General features: G+C 57.6%; 1 protein-coding gene across 3 annotated transcripts in view; it reads right to left on the reverse strand.

Moving 5' to 3' along the window:
• Nucleotides 1-23969, reverse strand: part of DLGAP4 (DLG associated protein 4) — a 157777-nt gene that overhangs the window by 37767 nt on the left and 96041 nt on the right. For 2 of the 3 annotated variants that reach the window (XM_055721690.1, XM_055721691.1), the window contains 3 exons: nt 18625-18842; nt 15989-16103; nt 12025-12271 (listed from right to left, as the gene is read on the reverse strand). In XM_055721690.1, the coding sequence (XP_055577665.1) occupies nt 12025-12271; nt 15989-16103; nt 18625-18842 (580 nt within the window). Of the gene's footprint in view, nt 1-5224; nt 5481-12024; nt 12272-15988; nt 16104-18624; nt 18843-23969 lie in introns of those variants that run through there. The other variant, XM_055721692.1, reaches the window with a different exon arrangement.

Consider the following 23969-nt stretch of genomic DNA (forward strand, 5'->3'; position numbering starts at 1 on the left):
GACAGCTACCCGTACGAGCTTTATGCTTCCCTTCCATGACATGATGATTTCCCCCTGTCCACCCGATTCAGTATTGGACTCGAGCAAGAACGACTCCAGTGAGAGCAGGGCTGTAAGAGCCTGCTTTGGCAGCCTCCCCTTCACAACGCAGAGCATTCCGCAGCACTCATCTCCAGTAAGCACGTTAACAGACCGGCGATAAAAGCTAATGTGCAGCATAATACCACTATTAGCAGCGGCCGCCTCCAGAATGCCCTAGAAGATTGCAGGGTGACAGTGAGCTGTAGACATCAGAGCCTGGTGCCAAGTGCAAAGGCCAACAGCAGCAGTGCCGTGGCCAAGGCAACAGGCTGCTAGTAAGCAGATCTCCGCTTACCAGCATCCAGGATTTCCCTGCTCAAGACCTTGCTCCTGGCACACTGCAAACTTGAGGGTCACAAACTCAAGGTTTTGACTCAAAGCAGCTACTTTATCCAGGACCAAAGCTCAGGAGGTGCAAGCACTGTCCGGCACCCTTTTACTTCCAGGGTATAAGAATAAGCAGCTGTTCAGACACTGGGAAAAGTTCTAAGCTCTATTCTACTAGTATCTATCTCCCTAAAACCACCTTTTCCCTTGGAAAGTCCCAGTCCACGCTGTACAAGGCTGGGCATTACACCAGCTCTGCATTGCCAGGGAGCTTGTTTTGCTCAGAGTAGCAGCACCAAGAGGCCAAAATTCCCAGCCTGGGTCTGCTGCTGGAGCAGCAGGTCAGACAAGAAAGCACTGGTAGCCATTCAATAGAGCGCACCAAAACCTGGAAGAGTTCCTGGACAAAAGTGTCATGACTCAGGACCCCATGTTTGGGCCAAGCTGAGAGACTCAGAAAAGCCTGAGGGTTCAAACAAGGAAGAGAAGTCTTCCCAACAAAAGTTACTCAAGTGACCTTACAAGAGGCAAGGGAGAACAGTTCTGCAATAGTATGCTGGCTCATGAGCTACCCTGACACACGCTGTTCTCCACAAGAGCAACACTGAGTAATCTGGCAGCCAAGCAGGCAGTGGCATGGCTCCTAACAAGGACTTTCATACTTGGAGACAACTCCACAGTAGCCTTTGGGACACTTTCTCTAGCTTCAGACACAGATAGTTTTCTCATGCATAAAGCCAAATTTCAACTTTAAGCTGTAGATCTTACCCTGGGTAGAAAATTTGAAGCTTGGAGATCCCTCTTGAGCACAGCAAATGCCCTGCTGGGGCTCTCTTCAGTTAGTTCCTCAACCACTCCCAGAGTATAAAAAACCAAGGCAAATAGTTCTTAGAAATTTGACTAATCTTACAACAACTTGCAATAAAAAAAATCCCTTTTATCAACTCTTAACTACCTTTCAGCTTTCATCAAATATCACCTTGTACTACGACAGCACGTCAGTAGAAAGGCATATGCAATTTCTAATCTGTTTTAATTCCAGCTCTGACAGACTTGCAGTACAAGTAAGAATTTACCTTTGAAACATTCACCACTGAAGTTTCTTGGCCACCTTCAAACTGGAGACACAGTAGCTTAAGCTTTGATCTCTTAGAACAAGCTTCAGAAGAAAAGATCATTGCAGTGAAACCTGGATGTCTTAATGAAGAGTACTAAATAAGATAAACAAGACTGACTGTCAGCATGTCCTTGATGTGTTTAAACACCAGGGCTCATGTTTAAAATTCATGCATCTTTACACTGTTTCACTTTGAGCACTACTGTCTTGATGTCTTGATGCAGCAAGCTACAGCCTGTCTCAGGTGAGTCCCTTTTAAAGAGACTCTTCATTTTCCTGGTGTTGCCAGAAGAGCTGAATAACTTAGCCCCCAGAGACCACGTACAGCAGTGAGGATAACCAAGTTCCTGTGTGCAGGGTCTGTCAAGATGAAGCTGCAGCAGGCAGGCTGCAGTACTCACACCCCGCTACTGGACAACCTATCGCATCCTAGTAGGTCTGTGTGCCCCTCTGTGCCTTTACTGGCCATTTCACAGCGCCAAGCCCACCACCAAGAACCTCAGGGGGAAGTAGGAGAGAACCAGAACTCAGCTGTCTTCCTTCACAGTATTTAAATGCTGCAAGGAAATTCAGGTAATACACAGCTGTCCTCTACAGAAATTGAAAAGTCTCTGGTCCCGTGCGACCATTACTTCCCCCAGGACTGCTTGTCACCTACCCTTGATCACAGGCTAGCAGCCCACACTGCTGGTACTGCCCTACCTTATGCTGCCCATAAAATTGGAGACCATACTCACATGGGCAGATGTATCAGAGCGCTTATCTCTCACTGTTTTCAGTGGAAATTGCAAATGCTTTTGAAATGGTGCCTTTACTTGCCATATCCTGGCAGCTCAGAGAAGTGAAGCACAGGGCTAAGGCCTAGGTCAGGACTTCAGCTGTGGGGCTGCTGGTTCCTCTTGCCCACTGCTTCTCCAGGGGATACACGGTTGCCTTAGTACACCCATCTGCACCAAAGAGCCAGCAATTCATTACTTTTGCAAGATAAATTGAAGCAGACAAATTTTTCACTCTCCTCATTAACTAGCCCATCTGCAAATGGTTTAACTTCCACTTGTTTAAAGGCAGCTTATGTCAAACAGCCTGGTGTCATTCTGTCCCCCACTTCTCCCTCTCTCCAGGTGGCAGGCTGGCATGGAGACCAGGTTAGAAGGGAAGGATAAACTCATTCTTTTGTGAGCTTTTCTGGAGGGACCCGAGTTCACCATTCTCATCCCCAAGCCCAGCTATAGCCTTCACAGAACTTTTATCTGACAGCCTGAACTCTAATTGCCTTTCAAAGCAAACAGCAATCATACTTAGTATTTCTCCCCTCCCTTTTTAAATCTGCTCTGATAGGAAACACACTGACAACTTTTCACTGCAGAAATTAGAGTGGATTTTTCTTGAACAAGGCCACCCGCCTGCACAGCCTTAATCCTTCCAGCTCACATATGTTACTGTAACTTGCACTGCACTGAATCCAATTATGCCTCCCCAATCCATTAAAAAAATATTTGAGGGTGTTGCGCAGGTTGCACAGAACAAAAGTATCAGCTGAGGAGACAGAAAGAAGCCTTGCTGCAGCACAGCTTTGCAGCCTTACTTCTGCAGGTAAGCACATCGTGCATTAGTAGGAAAATACAAGTGTCACAGAGTGACTTTTACAGGGTCCATTGAATAGTTCACTCCAAACTACTTGAGTCCAGACTCAACAGGAAGAACTACATGGGAGACGAGAACTGACATACAGTTATTTGTAAGTGCCTGGCAGTTATTAGTTATCCATTAAAAGCTTTTTAAATTATATTGCTCTGGCAGCATGTACAGCTAAGAATGAGCTCACGAATCAGCAGGTCTCTCATGCATTACACATTAGGCTGGAGCAACAGATGAATAACCTTGAGCTAAGTAGTCAGAAGTGTCCACAAATCTAAACTGCATGCACAGATGAAGCAACCGAGCATCCAACTACTGACTCACACACAGCTGCAAAGCTAAACACAAGCTCTCCCCAGCAGCTGACCATGTCTGCCCCATCAGCTAGAGGGCTGGGACACCAGCTACAGCTGATCAAGTTCCACAAAGGTACCTGTTGGCCTCTGAGAGCTCTGTGCTTTACCACATCCCACTGTATTCTCAGTATTCTCCAGACAGCCAATCCACATGTAATAGAAATCAAGTTCTTCCATCACCACCTTTGCTGACAAGGAACTGGCAGAAGCTGCACAGGGTGGCCTTGTCCTTTCAAAACTGGCACACTGCATAGTAGTTACACCCCAGCACCTCAAGGGCCAGATCACAGATCTTGGGGCCCCTGGCTACACCAAAAACTCTTACACTGCCACTACAGAAGCAGAATAGAAGATGCTATAGATGCCAAAACAACATGGAGCGATTTGGCACTTGCACCTTAAAGTGAGCTTGCTTTTAGGTCATCCATGACTGCAACAGGTCAAATTCTGCACACAGCCTTCTTCCAAATACCTGGGTACCACTGCAGAGTACGCACACACAAGTTATCTTAATCTGAAAGACAAGTAGGCTAGGTCTGATGGCTAGTTAGGCTTACTTCTCTCCACACGTTCAAGAATGCCTAACTTCATAGCACCAAACTCCCATTGGAAGAGCAATTACCAGCTAAGTAATCTGGACCCTCTGGAGTCAAGTCTGCCAACTTACACGACTTGGCAATGTGGCTTGTTATCATCCCACATGATTGGAATTTATTTTAGGATCTGATGCCACATGCTGGGAGTTTTTTTCTCTCTTTTCTTCTTTTCCTCCCCCAAGTGGCAAGTTACAGCCCAGGATTCAGAGATCCTAATTCCATTCCCATCTCAAACACACATTTCCTGCACAACCTGGGGTCAAGGTCTGTGCAGAATAAGTAATATTAAACCTATCAATAGCACCCTGGAAATAAGCTTTCTTTCTGAACATCTCAACAAAGCCTGGAGTGGAAATTAAGTGCTACGTTTACTTACTGCTCAGAACCAAGGGTAACATCCCCACCCTCCAGCACTGCACACCGATGGCCCGAGCGACAGCTGCGGCTGCATGCGAGGCAGGGGCATTCAGCCGAAACCCTCCGGCAGGGCTGGGGGCTCCACAGCAGGCAGCATCAGTGACTCCCAGGCTAAAAAGAGACTTTTCGAAGCCTGCTCTGGCCAGGAGGCACCAACTCACCGCGCTGCTATATGTCACCCCTCGGCAGCGCCGGGCGCAGGAGGGTTGTGCCTCACCCAGACAATGCCCTGCTCCCCTCGAGGGGAGGGCCAGGCCGCCCGCCACCCCAAAAGCGAGGGTCAGCGGCCCCGGGAGAGCGCGCGGTCAGCCAGGCCCAGTCTCGCTCCCTCCAGCCCCCGCGGGGCCCTCAGGGACTCTCGCCCCGGCCGGGGCCGCAGCCCGACCCGCCGCGGGAGGCCGGGGCCGCGGGCAGCTCCCGGCGCCGGCGGGGGGACAGGCACCGCTCCCCGCGGGACACCCCACCCCGGAGCGGAGCGCGGAGGAAGCGGGAGCCCCCCGCCACGCGGTTCGGCTTGCGGAGGGTCGGGACACGCGTGGGAAGCGGAAGCGCCACCTGCGATCCCGGCGGGGCGGCGGGCCCGGCAAGCGGCGGCGGCGGCAGCAGCAGCAGGCAGGGCGCGGCACCCCCGCCGCGGAGCCATGCAGGGCCCGGCCTCCCGCCCGCCCGCCGCGCCCCGGGCAGTCACTCACATTGCTTGAGGAGCTCCAGACACAAAGCCATGGGAGACACAAAGGAGGGGCGGAGGGGACCGGAGAGACGCGTGGGGGGGGCGCGGGGCGGGGGCGCCGGGCCCGGTCTGGGTGTCGCGGAGGGGAGGACGGGGCCGTGCCCGGCGGCAGGAGAAGGAGGTGGAGGAGAAAGAGGACGTGCCGCGGACTGGGGCCGCGCCGGCTGCTCCTACGGCCGCAGGCGGAGGAGGGAGGAGACGCGCGGATCCGCCACCGCACTCACCGCGCCCGCCTGCCGCTCCGGCTGCGCGCTGCGGGCGGGGCCGCGCCTTAAACCTCGCCCCGCCCCGCCCCGCCCCGCCCCGCCCCGCGCGTCACCGCCCCACCCCGCGCAGGCGCGGCCCCGCCCCGCGGCGCTCCCACGGCAGGGCGCGGTGGCGCGTGTCCCGCCCCGCTGGCCCCGCCGCCCCCGGTCCGCTGCCCGCAGCGCGGCGACAGGGGGAGGCCTGTCAGCTGAGCGGGACCCTCGCGCCCTCCCGCGCTGCAGCCCCCGGGGCGGGCGGCGGGAACAGAGGCGGCGGCTGCCGCTCGGGCAGCGGGGCTGTGCGGGAGAGCCCAGCGTCGCCGAACAAAGCGGGTGCCTCGCCCACTCCCACGCGGGAGCTTTGTCTCCTTGTTATGGCCGCGGGCAGCCACGGTGACGCGTCCCGCAGCACGGCCCCGTCTCTCATCCACAGGCGAAAATGGATTTGGCTGAAAGACACACCCCCACACACACCCCGCCAGCCACGTTCCTGCCCCGGCAGCGTCCGCACCTGCTGCGGGACGGCCCTGCGCCGCGCCGGACCACGCACGTGGGAAAGGCGCCGGGGAAGGGGCTGATCCCCTGGGTGGGTGTTTCCCACGAGTGACAGATGTGCCAGCCGAGCCCCCCCCGATGGGAGAGGGAACGGAGCCCCCCCCCTTTGCCGGGCGCTGCTGTGCCTGATGCCTGAGCTTGGTGCCCCCCTGCGAGGCGGCCCGGTGGAGGGGGGCTCTGCGGGACCCCAAGCCGTGCCGGGACGGGGGCACCCTGGGCACCGCTGCGCTGGAGCAGCACCCAGCGCCATCACCCTGTCTCGAGCTGGGGCAGCTGGGCCAAGCTTGAGGCTCCCCAGGCTGCAGGGCTGGGGCACACCCCTGTGAGGCTGGAGCCCTGCTGCACGGCGGTCTGACCCGGGGCAGGCGCCCTGCGGCACGGCGGTCTGACCCGGGGCAGGGGCCCTGCTGCACGGCGGTCTGACCCGGGACAGGGGCCCTGCGGCACGGCGGTCTGACCCGGGGCAGGGGCCCTGCTGCACGGCGGTCTGACCCGGGGCAGGCGCCCTGCGGCACGGCGGTCTGACCCGGGACAGGGGCCCTGCGGCACGGCGGTCTGACCCGGGGCAGGGGCCCTGCGGCACGGCGGTCTGACCCGGGGCAGGGGCCCTGCGGCACGGCGGTCTGACCCGGGACAGGGGCAGCGGGTGCCTGCGAGCCCAGACGCAGCTCATGGTGCTGCCTGCAGAGTGCATGGCCTCGGCACGGCTGGTGGCTTTGCAGGTAGCAGCATTGCCACGTGGCTCCTGCCAGGAGTGCATGTGGCACCCTGACTCCTCGCTGCTGCCATTAGCCCTCGGATGCTCTGATTTATTTATGACTTGCTGCGTTCAGTGGAGAAGGGCCGGTCTGCAGCAAGGAGAGATCAAAGCGCCTTGGGGAAACACTGCATGGAGCTGACACGCTGCTGGCTCCAGCAGCCAGGGCTAAGCCACCGCCACTGCCACCGCCCTCGGCATTCAGCACTGGTATCGCTGTGGATGTACTGCTTCTGCTCTCGGAAACAGGACAGCAAAGTGGGGCCAAAGGAGGACCCAGCAGAGAGCCAGTCCTGAGGCTTGGGACCTGCAGCCCAGGGCCTCTCCCCTCCACTGCCTGCCTACCAAGGAAAACAAGAAAACTTGGTTTCAGTTCAAGTGCTTGCGAGTGGCAAGCAGCTCTGTGCTGAGAGCCCCTCACCCACACAGGCTGTGAGTGGCTCTGCAAAGCTCTGAGCCGATCTCTTTCTGAATCCCCAGGAATACCCACGTCAGGGCTCAGTAGATGGAAAAAGGAATGGAGGAGCATGAAGGAGAGGAAAGGCAACCCAGAACAAGAGAAACATGCACAAAGAAATCCTCATTTGCCCATGCTGTCTGAAATCCTGCAAATGCCCGGGCCTGGGTGCATGGCCTTACTAAACCTCACCCAGTCCTGCTGTCCTGGCACATGTGTGTTTTAGCTAAGACTGTCATCGGTCACTGCTGAGCTGCTCCAGCAATGGCACAAGCCCCGTGGCAACAGAGGGAGGTGCAGAGGTGCTGATCATCACCAGCAACAGGGACGCAAGCAGCACCTGCGACTGCCTGGTGCAAGGGCAGCTCTGTGCTGACCTGGAAGGCAGCAGAGCCAGCATGCCGGGATGCTAGTAGCCCCCTCAGCCTGAGAAGAGGCCTTAGGTGAGTGCCCTACCTGTCACATTGCTCTCCAACCACCGTGGACGGCCTCATGGGCAGAGCACTAGACCATGCATGGGCTCCCTGCTGCTGCTCTCCCAGAGGCTCTGAGCAAGCTGAGGTACCCCTTGGTGCTTCGGTTTCTCCTTTTCTCCCACAGGGACGGCACTACTGATTCCCTTTCCTGCCATCAAGGCTGATAAAAGCAAACAACAAGAAGGACTTGGCTGTCTGTATTACCAAAGGAAAACACTGGCAGCTGCCTGCCTTTCTACTCCTTTGTAGATGGTCCCTGCTGGGAGAAGGCAGGCTTGGCCAGGACCTTGGAACCGTGCTCACTTCCCAGTACTAAGTCTGTGGGCAACTGCTTCCACGACCCCTGTGTCTGTTTGTATCAGCACAGCATCATGTGTGGGCTCAGCTCCCCCCTTCCCAGGGATCTGGGCAAGTGGCATTTCCATGGGGCTCAAACCCATTGCAGCCGTTCCTGGGTGGCAGTGACACACGTGTGCACAGCAGGCAGCAGAAAGAGAGCTTGCTGCGCTGGGTGCTGCCTGCGGTGGAGCTGAAACCTGGCAGCAAAGAGTACCAAGTGCAGCTTTGCCGAGGCAGAAGGACAGAGATATTTTGGTTTTGGTGGTGGAGCTGGAGAGCGGAGCGGGGTTGTGGCCACGGTACAGGCTTCCTGGGGAAAAGGGAGCGCTGTCTGGGCGCAGGGCTTGGCAGTGGAGTTTCCATAATAAGGAAAATATTAGAGGTGCAAAATGAACAGGTAAGTGTGGAGAGAAACGGTTGTCATCAATTTCTGTGTGTCCTACAGACATATGAATAGATCATGGAATGTGGATATGTACCTTTTTTTTTTCCTTACAAACACTAATGGAGCATGCAACAGAAATCTTTCCCCCCCCTCCTCTCTCTCTCTCTCTCTCTCTCTCTCTAATCCCTTTCCTGCTGGTATGTCAGAGAAAGCTATTTCTGGAATGTGAAATCTAGGTCAAAAAGAAGGAGAAAATCTGAAGGGAATGATAACAGTCTCTCTCCTCAAAGGCCGTATGGGGTCAACTCTGGCTGATACAATTAGCAAAGGGGTCACAGTGGTGCTTTACTCCTCAGCTGTGGCCTCTCGTGTGGGCTGAACAATGTCTCCTGGCCTGCTTTGTTTCTTGCTTTGCCTTCACACCGCTACTTTTTCCCCACAAAGAAGAAAAGGCCATGACAGCTGAGAGAGGAGCAGAGCTTGCCTTCCTACCCAGACACCAGCTAATCACCATGCACAGAGGAGGAGGAGGAGGAGGAGGAGGAGGAGGAGGTGGAGAGGGAGCAGGAAGGTTATCTGTACCTATCCCTCACAAGCCAGCAATATGTGACTTTCCCAGAAGCTGTGGAAAATTGTCCCACAGCGAACCAACCCTTGGGGATTTGGCCAGCACAATGCTGCTTTGTGCTGTGGCACTGCATGGAGGTGTGCAGGCACTTTGTCTTTCCTTCACTAAAAACAACGTTGCTCCCCCTGCAAGAGCTTCAGTGCTGGGGGACTGGGCTGGGATCTGCCTTCTCCCAGGGCAGGGCAGGGTTCCCAGCACAGCAATGCTCCTGGGAGCCACCTCTCTAATTTAGTGATGAAAGGGGGGAAAAAAGCGATACAAAAAGAAGACAGAAAGGAGGTTGGAGGCACAACTGTCACTACTTTGGGGAGTATCTCTCCTAGGTAGTGCTCTCACATCCAGCCTGGGCTTGGCAAAGCTCTGGCATATGGATGGGCACAGGGTGTGTGTAGTAGCCCTGGCAGTTTTTATGGGAGTGCTGGTGGCTTTCAAGGATGAGCCTCATGCCTGGCTCTGGTTGGATCAAGGCTGGGCTGGCCTGAAGGGCTAGACTTTCTTGAGCTATTTCTTCTCTGGGTTCCCATGCCGGGCTGGGGGTCTGCAGCCGGGGATGCCATCACGGGGTCAGCAGAAAGAACTGGCGAGTTGCTGTTCCCCGGGGCTCACACTCTCAGGGATATCTTAACTATTGGTAAGACAGATCAACAGAGACATCCCAGGCCTGGAGGAGGAGGCAGAGCTGGGTGCCCTGGCCTTCCCGGAAGAGATCTGGGCACAGGATAAGGAGCTGGGCACCTGGGCTTTCTGGGAACAGGCTGCTGAATCCCAGTACAGGATGCTCTAAGTAAGGGTGACGTTACCAGATGGCACAGGGAAGACTGGGAAGAGCTTGCATAGAAACTGGCTTGGTGTGAGCTTTCCCTGCTGTCACGGGTGTGCTGGCTGGAGACTGGGCTGGGGTCTCTGCACTGGGAATTCTCACCTCCTTTTGCTGTGCTTTGCTCATGTCTGCTTTCCTGTTTCCCATGGACTTCAAATATTCAGCTCTATATTGCAAGCAGTCTATTAAGCAAGCAATTACCAGTGCTGCCTCTAATAAGAAGGAACTGGGGCTGGGGAGCCCTTTGTAATCCTCAGGAGCCAGCATGGCTGTCGGCTGAACGCCTGGCAATTAGATGAATATGTTTCACTGGGGCTTTTGAGTCTCCAGCTTTGCAAAGGCACAAAGCTTTGTTTAAGGTTGATCAAGGGCAGCTCATCATCTGTGTTGCTGGCTGTCAAATGGGAGCTAATTGCCTTGCAATGTGCGAGTGACACAGGCTTTGTGGGAGGAACTGGCTTGTCAGAGGTGTGACAGCTGTCAAGGTTCTTCAACCCGGCTGTGCTCCCCACACAGACCCAGACTGGCAGCCCTCCGTGAAATGGAGCTTGCTGCACCTCCTCATGCCCTCAGCTGGTGGCTGAATCCCTTTGCTTTGCAATTCAAGCCCCATGCCATCCTCAAAAAATAAGAAGCCTGTGTCAGCCACGTCTTTGCTGCTGCTGGTGCCCCATTTGGGATGTGTCCCTATGGAGAATAAACCAAATCTCTCTCAGGGACTGGGCATGTGATGGGAACAGTTCATCTGGGCTGGTGCATGGATGCTGGTGAAAGAGATTATCCATGGGAAGGAAACAGGTGAAGGCTGCCAGCTGTTTTACCCCAGAGCCCTGCATGGAGCAGAAGCCATGAGTGACCATTAAACCTGCAGATGACGGTGCACCCACTTCTGTCTGTTGGTCCAGACTGATGACATCAAGCTGAGAGGTACCAGTTTGCTGCTTGGGAGGCCCTTCTCATACAACACCAACCAATTAAAGCCTCAGTGATGCACATTTGCAGGGGCAACTGAGCCTGGGTGCTGATTAAAGGTGTGACTGTCATCCAGATATGCCTCCTGCCTTCGCCATCACACACATGCACAAACACAGATGCTCCTCTCTGTTCCCCACCCCCTCCATCAAAAATGTTTCCCTCCCCAAGCCCCAGCAGCCAATGCCAAGGGCTGGAGGATGTTCTGGAAATCAGCAGATCTCTGATGGGTCACATCGGAGAGAGGTGACAACCAGTTATTTTGAAAGCCCCCTTCTGTGCTACATCTGCTGTTTCTTTCTGGTGTTAGCCTGGTTTTGCAGCAGTGCTGAGCTCAGCATCAGCTGTACTGCCAGCAAGGAGCAGGGGCAGGCTTGCAGGGAGTGGGGTGAGTCAGGGTGGGAAGAGTGTGGGACAGAAGCAGAGTGGAGAGCGCAGTAGGAAGGACGGCTGGGGCTAAGCAAGCAGCCAGACTCTCCCAGAAGATCTCTTCCAGTCCCTGCCTCATCCTGTGGGCTTTAACTGTGATGGCCCTGGAGCACAGACCACTGCAGGAGAGATGTGAGGGTACAGGCATGTCTCTGGGTGGGAAGGCCTGGAGCTGGGCACGAGGGCTGCCAGTGCTCCCCTTTCCACTCCCCCCTCTGCTGGGATGTGGTACAGTGTGTCTGTAGTCCCACCATCAGTCCACTCCTGCGCTCCGGCAGCTTTGCCTGTGGCAGAAAGCCTGAGGCTGAACCCCCCGCAGCTCTGTGGTTCGGTGCCAGAGCTCATGGCAAGAGCAACCTGCCCTGCTGGACCTGACCCCAGCATCCCTGTGGGTGACAGGGCTTGCTGTCTGTCTCCACGCCACAGGCAGCACTGTACAGCTCTGGTGAGATGCCAGATTCCTCCTGCCAGCTCTGGTGTCTGCCTGGCATGATGTCCAGGTACCACCACGTCTAGGAGCACCAAGGCATCACCTTTACTAACCAGTTCCCAAAACTGTTCCCAGGATGGGACCTCTCAGCCCCTTGTGCCCGGCTTGAACCACCGGGGCTGGCCAGGAGCCAAGAAGGACACAGGCTGCCTTGAAGAAAATGATGCACTTTCCCCTCCGCCTCCCCGCCACACACTGCTGGCACTCACTGCTGTTGGTGGGCAGGGTCCTGCTGCCGCTGAGGCTGCCCGCCGGCGGGGGTGAGATGGACCGGACGGAGCCCGTGTCCTCTTCCTGGGAGCATCCCGCCTGGATGGCTCGGAGGTAGCTGTGGCTCCGGGAGCGAAAGTAGCTGGGCAGAGGCAGGTCCAGCACCTCCGCGGCGGCCGACTCGGCCTCGCTGTAGGTAGTGTCGCAGACCACCTCATACTGCTCCCCCAGCTCTGTCTCCGGCACCTGAAGGGGAAGATGGGCAGAGCCAGTCACCCCCTGTCTGCAGGCAGCCCTTTCCCATCCCCTCTCCCTGCAGCCACCCTGCTGCCACGCTGCGTGGTCTCGTTATGGCAGACGAGACTGGGAGGTGCAGTGGTTGGTGCTGGTGGGATGCAGGATGCTTGGGCTCTCTGCTGAGAGAGAGGAAAGAGGGGACCTTCCTTGGATGCGAGTGGGTCCCTGCCTGTGGAGTAGGAGAGACTTACCGCCACAGTGCCTGTGAAACACCCCCTGTCTCTGATGGAGAGGCTGGGAGAATGTGAGGCTAAAATCCCTGTCCAGCCTGTGACAGGTCCCCCTGCCCCACCAGCACTGGTGGTAGACCCCAGCCTTAGCTGCGAGACCCTGCTAGGGCAGGCGTGCTCCTCCGTGCGGGGAGGTGGCCTGGCACTAGAGCAGGCTGTGGCACAGAGAGCGAAGGTGGGGGGTGCGGGCCACGCTTGACCAGGGACAGGCTGCCTGAACTGGTTCCCAGTGGCCCCATCAGGAACCAGTCCTAGCCCCATCCCCGGCGGAGGACTGGTGAGGCGTGAGCCAAGCAGGGGCAGCTTTGCTCCCTGCTTCTCCTGCTCCCCCACCTCCCTCCCACCCATGCCCTCAGCCCTGCCCTGCTCTCCAGTAGCAGTGGCTGGCAAAACTTGAACTCAGGAGAGGCTCACCCGTGTTAAACCAGAGCCAGCCCAAAGCAGACTGTTCTGAAATACAGATGAGAGATGCTGAGATTGGCTCTGTTGCCCAGTTCCATCTCTCCTGGCCCTTTCTTTGGCCTCAGGGACTGTATTCCTGCCCAGCACTGGCATGTGAGCTCCACAAGGTTTAGCTCAGAAAGTTCATCAGCTTTCCCCCTAAAACTGACAGTCCCTAACTCCCTTCCAGGGCCAGGGCAATCAAGCTCTCCAGCTGCCCTGCAGTGCCCAGGTCAGGAGCACTGCTTCCTTCTCTTCTTCTTTCTCCTTCTCCTTCTCCTTTTTCTCCTCCTCCTCCTCTTCTCCTGCCGCTGGCCCCAGGTATGGGCTGACCCCACAGCCCGCCTCGCACCCTGTCGTGGGTGTCCAGGCTGACCCAAGAAAGCTCCATGAGGAAGGAAGAGGGGAAATGCCAGCGGGACGGTACCTGCTCTCCATGGGTAAATATCTGAGGGATAAGTGAGGGGGGTCCAAAGATCTGGAAGAAAGAGGTGGAGAAGGTTAAAGGCCAAGAATGGGGGAGCCCCTCACACAGACAGCCATTGCACAGGGACCGAGGACGAGGGGAGCAGATGGCCTGTGCCCTAGTGCCACTGCTGCTGACAGTTCGTTACAAACTTCAGAGCCCATAAGATGCCAAGCAAGATGCCGCACAGGCCTCTCAGACAGCGGCACAAACATGGCATGGCAAAGCTCCACGGGACACCTCCCAGACGGAGAGAAGCTGCTGATGTGTTCAGCCTGTTATATGCACCATATATCAATATATATACACAGGGCACACTTGGGACACACAATGCTGGGACACCCCTTGGCACACATGGGTTGCCTGCAGCTGCTGGACAAGGGCTGGTGTGGCTCCCAGTTAGCACCTCTGTGAAGTCCTCAGTGTTGGCCAGCACCTCGCCAGGTGGCCAGGAGCCAGATGGGTCTCTGCCGAGAGAGCCGGGGTGGATGGGCAAGCTGAGTGCTCCACCTTGGGGAAACTGTCCTTCACCCTGATGGGGCTGGGCTGGCCACTTCGCTGCTCTCTCCTCTGTCCGCACACCAGGAAGAAGCCACACGGAAGCGATGCTGCCTGCTCTCCATAGCAAAGCCACGGCACATGCTAGGCATAAGGACAGAGGCCTGACAGACACTGCACTGCCTGTGGGGAGGAATGCCTTCTCCTCCTCTCCACCCCATCTGCAGAACACATCCACCCTATGAGCTCTGCCCTGGGCGAGCTGCCCAAGGTGACCCATCTTGGGAAGAAACCAGGTTCAAAATGCACCCTGGGGAGAGGCTTGGCTCTGGGTACTGGCCCTGGCCCCTCTGCACAGGGCACGGCTCACAGTGTGAATACACAGTGTTGGGGGTCCCCAGCTGGCTCCCTTTGGCTGCTGATCCCCTTGGTGTGACAGGTGGACGCTGATGTGTGCACCCAGTGAACCCTGGAATTCCAGAGGTTTGCAAGGTGGAGGTCAGCTGGACAAAACCAAGTGGAGTGGACTTGCCTTTCGGAGCTGGGGATGCTTCTGTGTGGGAGGACACTAGGGTCTTGCCCAGCAAGGAAGGTGTTGGAGGTCACACAAAAATGAGGGCAGAGGAGGAATGAACTCTGGCACTGGATGGAAGGGCAGGTCAGACCTGCCAGAGGATGAAAGCAGCACACACTGGTGGCTGTACCAGCTCCATCCTGGATCAACAGATAGGCAGTTTGTGGAAGGCCTCCAAATCCCAGCTCAGCTGCAACTGAACTCTGATTTGGGGGAAAGCGGGCAGAACGCACGTGAGGACAGCAGCCCCAGGCTTGGGCAGGCACTGTGGCAGTCGCCGTGCCCCCAGCATCACAGTGGGACCAGTCTGGCTCTGGGGTGTTTGCCTGGGCAACTCCTGGCGTGTGTCGTGGGCTGCTCAGACACTCCAGCTCCAAGAACCTTCTGATCTCTTCATGGGGGTGCTGCACGCAGCTGCTAAATGGCAGCTTTAGACAGGGAGACAGCCCAGACTCAGACCACCCATCGTCATCAAGCAGAGACCTGGCTTCAGGCATGGATTTACATGCAAAGGACAAGAATGCGACAGTCCTGACCCCTTCTCTGTGCAATGAGACACCCAGCACATCGCTGTCGAGGTACAAGGAACGAGACTGACCACAAGGAACATGTATGCCCACAAGCAATGCCCCGCACCCTTCCCCAGAGCCTTCCACCAAGGGCTCCAGCTGCTCCACAACAGCAGAAGAAACCAGCCATGGGGCTGGAGAGGCTGGGCTGGGACAGAGGAGGGCTCAGAGCCCCACACGATTAGAGGGGAACATCAGCACGCACTGTGTGATGCCCACTCTGCCGCTTTAACCCCTGCCTTGTGCTGCTGCCCTTGACCGCTGTGCAGAGAGCGGAGCAGCACAGGAGGGGCATGCATGTGCATGTGTTCCCATGCAGACACGTGTGAAGAGATGGGACATGACAGAGGCCAGGGTGATAGCAGAATGGCTGGGCAAAGCCTGTGGAGCCATTGCTGCCCTGGGGACCTGCACCTGCATACGTTAAGTACAGGCCCCCTCGGGCTGAGATAAGCACACAGGACCTCTGCAAGGGCCTTATCCCAGCATGGTTATGTCCTGGCAGCTGGCTTAGAGCCACTCAAGCCCCGAGCTGCTCCAGAGTAATCCCAAGGGGAAACATAGCGTGGGACAGGGAGTTAAACCCAGTTTGCCCTGACTGTATCCTGGAGGCTCCAGGCTGCCATATCCATGGCCATGGCAGAGTGACTTCAGCTGCACTGGCAGTGCTGGGAGGAGAGCACGGGGGGGGTGGGGTGTCTAATATGAGTAATAATTAAGGAGCTGGCCTTGATACTTTAAAGCTGCCAGAGAATAGTGTATACAATTCCTAGAGTGCAGCCAGTGCCTTATTTTGAAGTGGGAAGAAGACATTCCTCTTTCCTCTCAGCCGGCCCTTTTCTCATGGGGTTGTGTGGGTGCAGCGGGCTCAGCACCCCAGCATCTCACCTGGCTGATGCAACTGGACTCGTTGACGCCGTCAGAGATCTGGTTGTATTCTTCCTCCCAGGTTGGGAACTTCGGAGGTAGGAGGATCTCGACAGAGTCCAGGCGGTCCAGGCTCCTGCCAGCAGAAGAGAGGGTGTGAGGGGTGTCCCCACGGTGAGGGCAGAGCGGGGGCTGTGCTGGAGCTGCCACCCTGCCAGGAGAGCCAGCCCACCCCTGGCTGCAGCATCCTCTGCCAGGCACAGGCACACATGGCAGCACGGGGACAATGCTGGGCACCAAGCCCACTGCTCAGCCCCTGTTGCAGCTCCTGGAGAAGAGGGAAGCACCGTCTCACCTTGCTGGAAGGATGGGAGGGATGTGGGAGGAAAAGGAGGGATGTGGGAAGGATGAGGTTGCCCTGTTCTTCTATTCCACCATGAAACCCTGCATGAAGGAGTCCTTGTCACAGACCAGTTGGAGGACATGGTTAGCCATGCCAGCCTGGGTGAGCTGTGAGGACGCTTCCTCCTGAGTTGCCCATGGTGCTGTTTCCTCCATGTCTGACAGGGCCAGGGGTGCACAGGGAGCCTGGGGGACTGTGAAGCTGAGGGCAGGGTGCGTCCCAGCTGGGCAGGAGCCCTGTGCGGCCTGTGGACCTCCAGGGAGGACCCTGGCACCTCCTGAGTCTCCATCCTGAGGTGTGATGAGAGCAGGGAGTAGCCTCTTTGCCAGGGGTGATGGAGGAGACACCCCAGGGGACCCACCGCTGAGTGGCCAAGGGCAACGTGGTGCCCCGAGCGCCAGGCTACCTGTTTATTGCCTTGTTTCCCTCGGTCTGAGAGGGTTCTGTCCGCGAGCTCATCGCACACCCGTGGTGCGACTCGGGCGCGTCCCGGCGCAGGTGGTGTCACCGCCAGCCTCCCTGTGCCCACACGGCTGCCTGCGCCCTGCCCCGCCATCGCAGCCTGCCCGTGGGGAACCCAGCCGAAAGGCAGGCAGAGACCCTCTCACGGGGACAGATGGCGTGTCGCCCCCCTTGTCGCTCGCCCCGGCTGGGGCTGGCGCTGTCCCTGCAGCCCCTCGCCCCGAACGGCTGACGCTGCCCAGGGACAGCCGCGGCAGGGAGAGCGGGGCCTTGGCGGGGGCCGGCACGGGGCTGTGCCTGGCACGGGGACCCCGCGGTGGTCCCAGGGAGGTGGCCCCGCAGCGCCAGAGGCCCCGGCACCCAGCAAGCTCCGCGGTGGGGCCGAGGGGCGGTCGGCAGGTGGCAGCCGTGCCCTCGCTCCGGCGCGGCTGGGCGGGCGCTGCCGGGGCCGGCGGCCGGGACGCGAAGTCCCTACTGGAGCGCAGCGCTGAGGGCTGCCCAGCACCCTCCTTCCCAGGCAGGATCCTGCCCGCCAGCAAACCTCCTGCTGGGGACCCAGCGCTGGCAGCAACGCCCAGCCCTGCCCTCGCCCCTCGCCCACGCCGCTGCATCCCCGGCGGCCAGCTCAGACACCCTGCCCCGAGTCAGCCCCTTCCCCAAAGCCGCCCGCCCGCGGGCTGCAGCCCGGCCCCCGCAGCCCAGGTAAGCTCAGACCCTGCTGGAGTGACCTGAAGGGACAACGAGCACAAGCGAGGAGGAACGTCAGTCACTCGGCTTGAGTGTTTTGCATCAGAGACCCCTGGACCCAACTCTGCTCCCCCTGAGGCGGACGTGAGGGCAGGGAACGGGGATGGACTCAGAGCAGGCATTTCCAGAGCTCCACACAGTTAATTTTGTCACCATCTCTCAGCAGAAAGCAGCATCTGGTCTGCAATCTGAAGCCACCGTGAGGGGTCTCCACACCTCCTGCTGCACCCTTACTTCCTCCTGGCTCTGTCTGCTGAACATCAGCCGGTCACCCACAGCGGCTCCTGACTCCTCCTGCCCCTCTGTGCTGCTCACATCCTCCCAAGCCACAGTGTCTGAAACACTGGCAGCCTGTTACAGCCCCTGGGTACTTATCCTGGCAAGCGGAGGAGCTGGTGAGGATGCTCGACAGCATCAGTTTCAGTCAGGCGGTCCACACAGACCCCATCCTGCAAGGACCAGCCTCTTGACCCAGCAAGCCTTTGCTGTGCCCCCCTTGCTCTGCTGTTCATCTGGCTCAGGCCACTCTGGGTCTTCCTCCCTCAATACCTGGTCCCAGACCTCTTAGCTCATCTCTCCTGGCCTCAGGCTATTACCCAGCCTAGTGTGCCAGTGGGGCACTTTCTGGCTAGTCCCACAGTCCCTGGGACACCCGTGGAGGCAAAGCAGATGACACAGTCCCAGTAGCCTGTGGGCTGTGTGCCAAGTGTCCTCAGTCGTGCTGGCTGAGCATCTTCCATGTCTAAATAGCATCATGGGGTTGGGATCTTTGCACTCCCTCAGAGGAGCAGATGCTTACAGGGGAAATCCACACAGCTCCATCAAAGGAGTGCCCTCCCCATCACTGAGGGGACAGGGACATGGAACAGGCTCCTAACACCAGGGCTAACCCTGTGGGCTGTCTGAGCTGGGGTGCAGGAGCCCTTCAGGGCTTGGGTCCCCACATGGGTTCTCCATGTAGGTGCTGCTGGCTAGACCCCAAGGACTGCTTCTGGTGTGGCCCCTGGGGACCTGTGCAGAGCTCCCAGAGGAGCTCCAGCATTACCTTTGTGTGGTGCTCTGCTCACTCAGGGATTGTTGGGTGGCCTTGAGGTAACTCTGCCTCCGAGCTGCAGTTTTCGGGGATGGTTTGGGGCTGGTTTCTGAGTCTTCACTATCATCATCCCCCATGGCTTTGATGTAACTCCCGCTCCGCATGCGCCGGCACGGGATCTCACTGTCTTTGTCCCGAGAGAGCGTGTTGTTCCACTCCCCCTGAGGCACCTGCAAGAGTAAGGGGAGCATGAGCAGATGTGAGGGATGGCACCTCTGGGACCAGCAGGATCATGGGGACTTGGGGGGATCAGTGGCAAGGACAACTGTTGGACCCTCAGCTGGAGTGTAGTGGGAATGGGCAATGCAATTCCTTTCCAACCCTCCCTTACCGGTTCATGCCAGGCAGCCCTGTGTTTGATTGCTGCTGTTTTAGCACATCTACCCACAGCCATTCACCCCACTGCCACTGCAGACCACCTTCACGCTGGACCATGCTTACACGGTTGATACAAGCTGCACAATGCCAGGCACGGGGAGGGAAGAGTCTCACCAGATTTGTGCTGGGCACTGGGATAGGAGTGACACACGGCTGTTTGATGCAAAGCCCATGCTCATTTCATATAAAGTGCACACACTGTTCAGGCCAAGGCGATCAAGAGCTGTTGTATACGAGGACCTGTGCATCAGAGCTCAGATCTTCACTAGGTCCGACACCTTTTAAGGTTTCTGAGCTGGATGGGACTCTCAGTGGCTGAAATTCATCTCTGAAGCCAAGCCAGGCCCTCACAAGTCCCTCTAGAGCAGTTTGGGCATGCAGACCTTGTGTTGGCCTCCCTGCACAGAGGTGAGTCGTACCTTGTGCAAGAAAAGCATTTCTAACTTCACTGAAGTGACAGCTTTGCAATTAATTTAAGGCAGACATGGTCACTTGTTCCCTCATTAGAGACGGGTGAGCTCATATTTCCGCTGGAGGCCTGAAGCACTGAGCACCCGAATTAACCAACACCACTGCCTGCTGCCCTATGAAGGGCTTGGGTAGGTGACCAGAGGCACAGCTGGGTGCCTGGCCGGCAGCAGAGCCAGACTCCTGGCCAGGGTTGATCGGGACAAGAGCCACATGCGGTGTGTGATGGGCCAGGAGAAAGATGGGGCAAACTGAGTTGCCAGGAGCAAGCTCTGGTTTCATGTCTGATGTGGTTTGTAGTTGGCCTTTGACCTGCCCTTGAGCTGAGGAGACTTGGGCAAGGAAAAGCAAGGGAAGATGTGAGGAATGCAGTGATGTGCAATCCATGCAGACCCTGGGACAGCCCGAGGTCCCCCGGGCTGCTGTGGGATGCAGGCTGGCTGGGGAGTGCCATGGGGAGCAGTGAAGGGCCTTGCACTGAGCACAGCTTGTGCTGCCCAGAATATCCATGCTGATTTTGCTAGATGAGATCTTGGACATGTCCAGCTCCCCAGGGAGCTGTGGGATTAATCAGCCAGTGTTTATATAGTGCTCTGGGGATGCGCAGGGCTGTGCTGCAGCTGACTGTGATGAGCCAGAGCTGTCAAGCGCTGCATGGTTCCCATTCCCCTCCTTGTTCACAGCAGGTATGTTCTGTGGGAGCCAGAGCTGGCCTGAGGGTGCTGTCTGCTGCTGCTGGGGTGCAGCATCTTCAGATGAGCTTCAGATCTGCAGGTACTGGCTTCTTGTTCTCCTGAGAGGGCCTGGGGCGTGCCAGATGCAGGCTCAGTCCACGCCAACAGCTTAGCTGGCGCTGAGGGCTTTCTTCTGCCCAAAGGAGCCGGGGGTTCAGCCCATGTCCTGCCAGCCTGCTGCCTGCTGTGTGTGTTCAGGAGAAGGCAGGGGGTGACCCCAGCGCTATGTGGAGCAGAAACCCAAACAGCCTGTGGGACCGCTTTGGTGGTGGGGCTCCTGCCACGCTGTGTGCCTGTGAGCCAGGACCCATATTACTGTGGGACACGGAACAGAGAGCCAGGGGCATTGTGTTGTCTGTGCATGAGATCCAGGTGGGGACTGACGTGGAGCCAGGCTCACACGTGAAACACAAACCTGGCCAGGCGGGGCTGGGTCTGCAGCCCCTGGCTAAGGAGGTGAGAGTTTGCCAGCAGCCAGGCATGCCAGGCAGGGGCCAGGGAACTTCATGACCATCCCCTGTGAAGTGGGAAATGCTGTATTTTGTGGGGCAGTGAGAGGTGCTGGGCTCAGCCCAGTGAGCCCAAGGGCAGAGTGGGCATTAAAACCTCAGGCTCTTGCGGCTGCTCTGATGCTGCTGCTTGAGGGCTGGGTCTGCGGGTTGCTCAGCTCTGCCTGGGCTTGTGCATCTGCCTCCTGGCCTTGGGCATTTTCAGTTCTAAGCAAAGCAACACAAAGATAGCATTTTCAGTACGTCTCTGCTGGTGCAGCTTGTCCATGGCAGCATGAACCAAGCACCCCACAGCACGGCTTGCCCTGTACAACCCTGTCCCTTTCCTACAGACAGCCTCCACCAGCTTCTCCGTGGCATTGTGACAGCCTGCTGGTCCTAACTGAGCTGCTTTGTTTCCCCTTTCCCTTGCCTCTCCTCTACTTTGCACCTTGGCAAAGGCAGCAAGAAGCAAAGCTGCTCTTAAGGTGCTCCACATTCCAGTTTAGCAGCATCAAGGGGAAGGCAGATACTTGGCAGGACACCCTTTGAATCTGCTGCCCCATTTCGGAGCATGTCCTGCCTCTGCCCACAGGGTCCACAGGGACTCTGTCAGCTCTTGCTCCTATGGGACAGAGTGCAGGACAAGTGTTTCAGAAGTGCTACACCTGAAAAGACAAATAGGTGCCCTTCAGGATCTTCGAAAGCAGCGCAGGTACTTGAGGTGCTGTTCAGGATCGTGCAGGGTGCTTCTCTGCCCCTGCAGGCACCTGAGGATGTGAGGAGCCTGTCCCACAGTCTCCAAAGCTCTGTGATGGGGTTGAAGAGCCACGAGCACTTCCTGTTGCCAAGGGACAGACCTTGACGGTGGTCAGTGCAGCACCTCAATGGCAGTGACTTTTCTGGCAGTTGAGACCCTGGGCTCTGGACACAGACATGTACTACAGAAAGGACAAAGTGGAGATGGGGTCTGCCTTCTGCTGCACCTAGCGCTGGCACAGAGAAACTCAGGAGGTTCCTCACAGGCAATGGGAGCCTTGCTGCTCTTCATGCCGGTCTCACAGATGCAGGATTCGCTCTGCCCACGGTGGTTCTGTTGGTGTTTTGGAGGATGCCCAGGTCGAGAGCCTTCATAGGTAGCTGATGGCACAGAGGGCTTGGGGATCCACCCTGCCCAGCGGCTGCACAGGAGGGGAGGAGCGGACAGCAGAGATGCTCTGCTAAGCTTCAGGATGTGACCCCCCCTTTCTGCCTGGTCTGTGTGGTGGCCCGTGGTGCAGGCATGCGGGATTCAGGCACGTGCCCACCCCACGTGGCTGGGCTCCACTGATGCCATCCTGCCACAACACTGTGTGTGGCAAAGCAGCAGTGCCTTCTGGCTCTTCTGCTCTCCATGTCAGAGCTGAGCGTGGAGGGAAAAGGAAAGAAAGGGGCACACAGAGGTTTCCCCCATCTTAACTCTGCCTGGGGCATTCCCCAGTCACCTAGAACATTAATGGGGGGAGAGAGGAGGGAAGGGGAAAACTCCAGTGCAGGGGCGAGAGAGCTGCACTGCTGCCATTGTTTCGGTGAGGTCTGGGGGAAGAGAGACTCACAGAGCAAACAGGGTTTCCATTCACACACGTGCCAGCTCTGACATGCAGCCCAGCCTTGTCACACACAGACATGCACCACACATGAACGCGCCTGGTGAGGCGCCCGTGGGATGCAGGGTGCACGTGCCATGCAGCCAGGCACCAATGCAGAGACTGAGCCCAATGCGGGTACACTGGTGCTCCCTCCAGGGCTGGACCCCTCGTGGTGTCCTGAGGGCTATGTGTGGTCTCAGGCACGTTGGCAAGAAAGCAAGCTGGAGCTCCGGCTGCCCCACCTATCCTTTTGGCAGGGCACCCTCTGGGAAGGACCTGGGCTGTGTTTCCTTGCCCCGTGGGAGCATTGTGGGGCTGGCATGAGGGCAGCCAGCATCTGTGGAGTGGCCAGCACTGAACTAGCCACCCACTCCTGATTGCAAATTTATTTTGGGGGATAGTGAAGATTAATGAAGCTCTGGTGCAGTCTGACTGTAAAGTGGGGCTGGGCCGGCTAATCTGGATGATGCATCAGGCTAATGGTGCCTGCGGTATGATTCTGTCCCCTGGGAGCCCCAACACTGCCTGTCCCTTCGATGGGTATCCATGGACATGGGTCTAAGCCTGTGCCAGGGGCAGAAACGCTGCTCAGCCCTGCCTGCCCCTGTTCACCCCCTGTCTGGGGCACCCCTCACTCCAAGGAGCTTCTTGGCCATTGGGAACCTGACCCCTCAGTCTCTTCCCTTCCATCACCCACTGCACATGGGGCCCATGGGGAGGGGAGAACAGAGGACCGTCCCTTCCTGGGGACTCTGCTCTAAGGACAGTGCTGTGTCACCTTGGGGTGCCCCTGAGAAACCCCCTGCCCTGATGGGACAGGGCTGGACCTGAAACTGGGTGATCACCCACTCTCAGCTCCAATGTCTGGGTCTGGAAAAATCACATGGACCCCTGACAGCCCCCAGTGAGCCCCAGGACTACCCAGAGCCTGCAAATGGGGCAGAGGAGGTGAATAGTTTTGGGGGCTTACACCAGCCTGAAGGCTGGGGGGTCCTGTTTGTCCTCCTCCCACTCCCCCTGCCCTCCCTCATGCCAGAAGGGCACTTCTCCACCTCTGGGACCCACCAGGCACATCTGCCTTGCAGCAGCCCTGTGCAGGGCCTCCGTGCCCCTCAAGCACCGGGCTCTGTGGGCAGGCAGATGCACATGGTCTCTCACCATGGTACAAGCAGGGAGTGGGCTTGTCCTGCTCCAGGGGGGAGCAGGTGGCAGGGGACACGTGACCTTGCAAAAGGACATTTCCCACACACTGGGCTCCAGAGGTGACCTCTCCATTGCCAACTTAGTCCCCTTCCCACGCTGGGGAGGCATCTGGCTACAGTCGCCCCATCCTACTCCAAGGGTCCTGAGCCCTGTGCCCTGCCCTTGGCGACTCACATTGGCAGCTGGGGGCCAGGTCAGCCCGAGCATCCATAACCTGTCAGCTTGCAGAGGCACCGAGCATCATCCATGTTTTCTGGACTGGCTGCCCAGTGTCTTGGCTTTGGTGGCAAGATGCTGCTGGCCTCAGGGGCTGCACACCCTGGCATCCCCCAGTGCCCCTCCAGCCATGCCGCTGGTGGCTGCCAGCTGCTCCCTGCCCAGGCTGGTGCTCTTGAGTC

This window comes from Falco cherrug, chromosome 10, assembly GCF_023634085.1.
Source record: "Falco cherrug isolate bFalChe1 chromosome 10, bFalChe1.pri, whole genome shotgun sequence".
Classification (NCBI taxonomy): domain Eukaryota; kingdom Metazoa; phylum Chordata; class Aves; order Falconiformes; family Falconidae; genus Falco; species Falco cherrug.